Source organism: Mastomys coucha, chromosome X (assembly GCF_008632895.1).
Source record: "Mastomys coucha isolate ucsf_1 chromosome X, UCSF_Mcou_1, whole genome shotgun sequence".
Classification (NCBI taxonomy): domain Eukaryota; kingdom Metazoa; phylum Chordata; class Mammalia; order Rodentia; family Muridae; genus Mastomys; species Mastomys coucha.
The window spans coordinates 101,022,213-101,029,095 of NC_045030.1; the positions used below are offsets into that span (position 1 = coordinate 101,022,213).

The 6,883-nt window shown below is 36.7% G+C and overlaps 1 protein-coding gene across 1 annotated transcript in view; it reads left to right on the forward strand.

The window, feature by feature from the left end:
* Kif4a (kinesin family member 4A) overlaps nt 1-6,883 on the forward strand; it is a 99,485-nt gene that overhangs the window by 63,763 nt on the left and 28,839 nt on the right. The window contains exons 14-16 of the mRNA XM_031368811.1: nt 2,174-2,277; nt 3,339-3,483; nt 4,800-4,910. Coding sequence (XP_031224671.1) covers nt 2,174-2,277; nt 3,339-3,483; nt 4,800-4,910 — 360 coding nt within the window. The remainder of the gene's footprint in view (nt 1-2,173; nt 2,278-3,338; nt 3,484-4,799; nt 4,911-6,883) is intronic.

The window sequence follows — 6,883 nt, forward strand, 5'->3', positions numbered from 1 at the left end:
GTTTTGGTTTGGGTTTTTTGGTTTGTTTGGTTATTTAGATTTTTTTTTATAGGAAGAGTCATAATTAAATGTAGATGCATATGCATACATATGCATTTTTATTTTCTTTTATTACCAATCAATTTAAATATGCAGGGCAATTATGAAGCAATGATACTGACTTCTATTGGTTATGCTTGGCCTGATGCTTAGAAAACAACTCTAGCAAGTTTAGAAATCTTCTCAATACAGCACTAACATGCCTTTGCTGCTTTCTGCCTGTTCTGATCCTGAGCCTTCATGGAAATCAGGTTCTCAACCACACATTTAGTCAATTTTCTTTGGTTTTGGTTATGAGGGCAAGATAGAATCTGACCAAAGGGATTTTTTTTTACAGTCTAGAAAACATGTAAATTTCAGCTTCTAAAGTCATTACCTAAATGCATGTAGAACTGCAGTTGCTATTGAATTGATAAGTTTGAAACTTCCAATACAAGAATACTGAAGGCTGAAGATACAGCCCAGTTGGTAGCATGTTTACTTAGCATGAATGAAACCCTAGGGTTGATCCCTAACACCAGATAAACCAACTGGGTTTGGTAGCTTGAAATCCTAGCACTTTGAGGCAAAAGCCAGGAGATGAGAAATTCAAGGTCAGCCTCTGCTACATAGAGAATTAATTCAAGGCCAGAAGAGACCTTGCCTTAAAACAAAACAAAACAAAACAAAAAGTTCATTTAGCTCTTTAAGATTATAAAATGTCTCCCAGCCTTTGGGAGGCAGAGGCAGGCAGATTTCTGAGTTCGAGGCCAGCCTGGTCTACAGAGTGAGTTCCAGGACAGCCAGGGCTACACAGGGAAACTCTGTCTTGAAAAAACCGGGAAAAAAAAATATTATAAAATGTCCTTACCATTTAATCCTGTTTTATCTTCTTAGCAACTGTATGAATTAATATTAGTGTAGAAAATACTGGTTTACTTTTTTTGTTTTTGAGATGGCTCTTGCTATATTGTCCAGTCTTGCCTTCAATTTCTGGGCTCACGTGATTCTCCTGCCTCAGCCTTCTGAGTAGCTAGGACTTGAGGTATGTACCAGTATACCTGGCTCACATTATTTATACAGGTCGAGAAACTTGAGAGAACCCAAGATGATTTCTAAATCTAATAATTCACTAGAAAGACTCAAAAGATTCAGCAAATACTCATGCCCACAGTTCAGATTTATTATCAAAAGGGAACAAAGTAAAATCAGGAAAGAGAAAAAAGCCTGTACCCAAACACAAGCTTCCAAAAATCCTCTCCCAGTGGAGTCACACAGAAGTTTTTTATTCTTCCATTATGTAATTATATGTGAAATATTTTTTACCAGGATTGAATCCCCTGACCCTAGGAATCCAGAGGTCAGTCATATAGGCTTTCTTTGCCTAGTGCATACCATAATTTTATAGCCTCTAAAAAAAAGACAGGCGTTCTGGGATAAATTGCAGTATTTATATAGTTTAATCATAAGTGAGCCATTATTACCAGACAAGGAATGACTCTACCAAAATTAGAGTTTCTAGGCACAAGTAAAAAGCCAATCTTGCAAGGAGCCCTTTTTATTGATAGTGGTCTCAAAACTACTATATTAATTTTTTTAACATAGAAACTAGGGATAAAAGGACTTTTCTCTGATATGCTTTATTGTAGTTACTATTCAGATCCAGACCTTTGAACTTCAAGTCCAAATATACATGTATACATATTGCTACCACACTACTTTATTCTCCATCAAGTCAAAAAGAAATCTTTTTAGTATACAATTGATGTAATAAAATTTAATTCATAAAGCCAGATGTGAAATACCTATAACCTTAGCCTTTGAGAAACTAAGGCATGAGCATAGCAGAGAGTCCAGCCTGGGAATGGGGAAGAAGGAAGGAAGGGAAAATAAATTAATAAAAGTAATTCAAGGTCATATACAACTTTAATCCAAACACTCAAGAGACAAAAGCAGGCCTATCTCTGTGAGTTTGAAGTCAGTTTGCAAGCTCCAGGCCAGCCAGAACTATATAATGAGACCATGTGTCGATATAATAATTATTGTTATTGTTATTATTATCATTTATGGTTCCTAGAGACAGAATGTTGAAGCAATTATCTTTCTGTTCTATATAATCTTTTCTTTTTCTCTCTCTGACCTGTAATGGTTCTAGGATAATATTAAAAATCTAGAATCAGAAGTCCTCAGTCTACAAAGGGAAAAAGAAGAATTGATTCTTGAACTTCAAACAGCAAAGAAAGGTGTCAACCAAGCCAAGTAAGAATAAAGTCAATAAATGCTAACTAGTCCCCTGCCATATGGAAGATGATTTTGAGAGACTAGAGAAATAGAACACCCATTCACTGCCCTGAAACACCTTTAACATAGTTGGTAGGGAAAAGAAACATAGGTACAAGAAAAATTAAATAATTGAGACTTTACTTTTTTAAAATTATGTTGAATTATGACGGGGGAAGTATATACACATGAGTACAGGTGCCCATGGAGGCCACAAAATGGTACAGGATCCCCTGACAATGGAGTTACAAGTGGTTGTAAACCACCCAATATGGATACTGGAAATTGAATTCAGGTCATCTGCAAGAGCAGCATGTACTCTTCACTCCTGTACCATCTCTCCAGCCCCAGTAAAATAGCACCTCAGAATGATGATAAAACAATGCTATAATATAGCAAACAACTAATGCCCAAATCACTTTTAGCAGTCATTAAGAATTATATTAAGAGTAGGCTGAATTTAGAGTTCACAGACAGGGGCTGTGATCAAGGAAGGATTTATAAAAAGTTAAATGAAAGCTGGCATTTGGAAAATAATGTCTAGACCTCCTAGACAATTTCTGTGCTCTGGCTTGTGAATATTATTAATGCTCAAGCTAATAATTAAAAATCAATGTAACCATCCCTTGATTAGGGCTATATCCCTTGAATATATCTAAGACAATCAGAAGCCCCTCCTTTAGACTTCTACCTTAGAGCCTAACTTGCTCTTAGGATTATTTTCATTTTCTACTGAATCTAAACCTGTGTTCTTCACAGTGATGTTAAATGTTTACTTTCTGTCTTCATCTTGCAACTAATGCAAAATGACTTCTTTTTGGCACTGGTGGGAAAAAGTATATTTGAAGCAGCTCATTGTTGTATATATTCAAAATATGTTGCTTTAGTCTGATATGAAGCTCTCATTAGTGAGATAGTTTTGATTGGGTGGGCTATAATCATTATTTTAAAGGTGACTGTATAATAAGGTTGTAAACCTGGGAGTCCTCTGATACATATTTTAGAATAAGCCATTTCATTCCTATCGCACTTGTGTTTAGGTTGAGTGAGCGCCGTCGTAAACGTCTTCAGGAGCTGGAGGGTCAAATAGCTGATTTGAAAAAGAAACTGCATGAACAGTCCAAACTTCTGAAGCTGAAGGAATCCACTGAGCATACTGTCTCCAAGCTGAACCAGGAGATACGGGTAATAAACCCCCATCCTTGTTTTTACCACCTTGGAACTGCAAGCATAGGTGTTCCATTTAGAATCATGCCAAAGTGATTTCAGGCAAGTAGTAGGAAGCAGGGTAATCATTTCAGGTGTAAAATTTGCCTCAAGTGTATTTGAGGACATTATTGTGCTAGTCACTGTGTAGAATCTAAGTTATAAAACTTTGCTTTGACCTTCCATTTCCTTTTACATATAGAATTTTTATGTTAGACCAAAAGATTAAAATATGCCAATATTTTGCAGCCATGTTCTTATCATCTTCCATGATCACATGGCACAATTTTGTAAAGTAGTAGCAAGATTTCGGGCATTTAGAGGACATTTTCAGTTATTGAGTATTCAGCTTGGAACATCAGCAAAATGAATACAACTTATTGGCACTGAAATCATTAGAATATTAATATCTGATAGTTGAATTTGTCTATTATTTTAGAAAATATTTCCTTGGAGTTACCTTTAATCCCAGCACTCAGGCATGTGGATTTTTGTGAGTTAAAGGTCAACCTGATCTTGAGCTACATAGCAATCTCTATTTATTTATTTATTTATTTATTTATTTATTTATTTATTTTATTATTTGCAGCCCTAGTGCTATTCCCCTCCACAAAGTCCATCCCTCCTCCCCATCCCCCCCACAGAGTCCCTACCTTCATCTTTCCTCCCCTTCTCTTCTGAGCATGTGCCTCCATACCCCCAAAGCCCCATACCCAGGCACACACAAGTCTCAGCCATATTAGGCACATCCTCTCTCCCTGAGGTCAGACGAGGCCTGTTGGGGAACTAAAGGCCAGTGACAATTGCATTGTGAAACACTGTCTCAAAAAAATTCTTCTTACTTTTTTAAGAGTCTAGAGAGATGACTCAGGGAATCCAAATTCCACTCCCAACACCCACATCAAGTGGTTCGCAACCTATCACTCCAGCTCCAGGGGATCAAACGACTCACTAACACACATACACAATCAAAAATAAAAATAAATCTTTAAGAAGAAACAAAATACTTCCTTGAGTTTCAGTTTAACTATAGTAAATGTGGGGCAGAATTCAGCTTTTTAAAATATTTCTCTTATTTTTGAGTCTTTGTTTGTATAGTCTATATTTGGAAAACCTGGTGTAAGCTTAGCAAGAGATAACAAGCCCAATCAGCATTTGTTGGTGACCTCAGCTTAGCTCTTACTTTTCTCTTTTTATGGTTAATCTATCCATCTGTACATCAGCCCAGAATAAAGTGCACATGATTAGTATACTGGTTTTGTTTGGTTTGGCTTAATTTTGATTTGTGATTACAGATGATGAAAAACCAACGAGTTCAGTTAATGCGTCAAATGAAAGAGGATGCTGAGAAGTTTAGGCAATGGAAGCAACAAAAAGACAAAGAAGTAATCCAGTTAAAAGAACGGGTAAGTTAGTTAAAGCTCCTCAAAGGCCCAGGGAATGAGTGTTCTCTGAGCTAGGAATACTAAAGATTCTTTGCAGATATCTGATATCTCCAGAAGTGTGACAGGAATTGAGCAGCTTTCTATTGAGTGTCTACCATGTACAAGGTACTGTTGACTAGGTACTATGGAAATTTTTCTGAGTAATAAATGAGCTCTATCCTTGAATAAATGTCCTGTCTACATAGAAAGAAGGCACAGTATAAGCATGGATTTCTTCAGTATATGGAATAAATAATTTAAGAACAATACAAAAAGAGGCCAGTGTGATGGCTCTGCAAGGAAAGGTATTTGCTGCTAAGGCTGACAACTTGAGTGACTCTCTAGAACTACATAAAGTTAGAAGTATTAAACTGTCTCTACAGATTGTCCTCCTGCCTCCACACACATGCCATGGTACATACCTCCACACAATAATAAATAAGATAAGAAAGTTTTAAAAAGAACAACACACAAGAAAAATTATTCACTTCAGAAAAAAAGCAGTAAAGGAAAACCAGGACCAGAAAGTGAGAGAAATAAAGCAGAAGGCAGAAGATGTGCACTGAAGCTCATCAGTCACATTCAGTGTTGCTATGGGACCATTTCTATGCAGAGACACGTTCTGCTTTCATCCAGTGATAGTGTGCTAACAGCAGAAAGATCTTACCAGCAATTCAGCCAGTCACAGATGCTTCTAACCTTAAATACATGAGGGATTTGTCAGGGGAAAAGTTGTAAAGGAATCAGTGTCACCAGGGAACACATACTTCTGACGATTACCCATGGTGATATGGAGCTCAAGGAATCAGGAAAAAAAAAAAACAACTTGCTTTAGCAAAATCTTTTTAAAAAATAATATTTATTTTATCGGGCAGAGGGAGGAGGGCACCAATAGCCTGAGAAGTCGGGTTCCTCCTTCTATTATGTGGATTTCAGGAGTTAAACTCAGGTCATCAGGTTTGGTGGCAAGCACCTTTTCCTACTAAGCCATCTTGCTGTGCCAGCAAGATTTTTAGCATAGCATTCTTAAGTGTCTATGTGTGGGGTTTTGTTGTTGTTGTTGTTTGGGGTTTGGGGGGAGGGGTTGTTTGTGTTTTTGTTTTTTAGTTTAGGCTTAACAATGAGCAAGCAGTTCAAAACCAAGCAAAACTATTTATATGTATTGTACTTGGGCAAAATATAAGAAGAAAGAGTGGTATATATAACACTTATGAAGTCAATTGAGCTATTTCATGAAACACGTATAATACACATAGAAACCACAGTGCAATATCACCCTATATCCACTGGAATTAAAAAAAGAATTAGCAACATTTGTGGTAATGTGTTAAAATCAGGACCCTCAAATATAACTAGTGCAATGTAAAATGGTCCAGCCACTACTTTTTTTAACATTTATTTATCTCGTGTATGTGAAGATCCAAGGACAAGTCCCAGTAGTATATTTTCTCCGCATGTGAGTCCCAGGAATCAAACCAAGGTATTTGAGCTTGACAGCAGGTGCCACCACCCTCTGAGCCATCCTACTGGTGTAACTAGTCCCTTTTAAAAATAGACCATCTGTTAAACAGAAAGTTACCATAAAATTTAGTGTACATGAAATCCTGACTTCCCTCTTCATCACTCACACACACACACACACACACACACACACACAGAGATTGACTTTAATCCTCAACACATACTTATACAAAATCTTCACACACATCATACAAAAAGGCATTTCACAAAAGCCAACATTGTTTGATGGTAAAAACAAACTTCAAAGATGATTTCCTGAATCTGACAAAGTCATGTATGAAAAACCTACTGCCAACATTAGGTTATACTTAATGATAGAAAACAAAAACACCCCTTTGATCAGGAACAAATATGTCTGTTCTCATCCTTTTTTTTAGTAGATATTTTCTTTATTTACATTTCAAATGTTCTTCCCTTTCCTGGTTTCCCCTCTG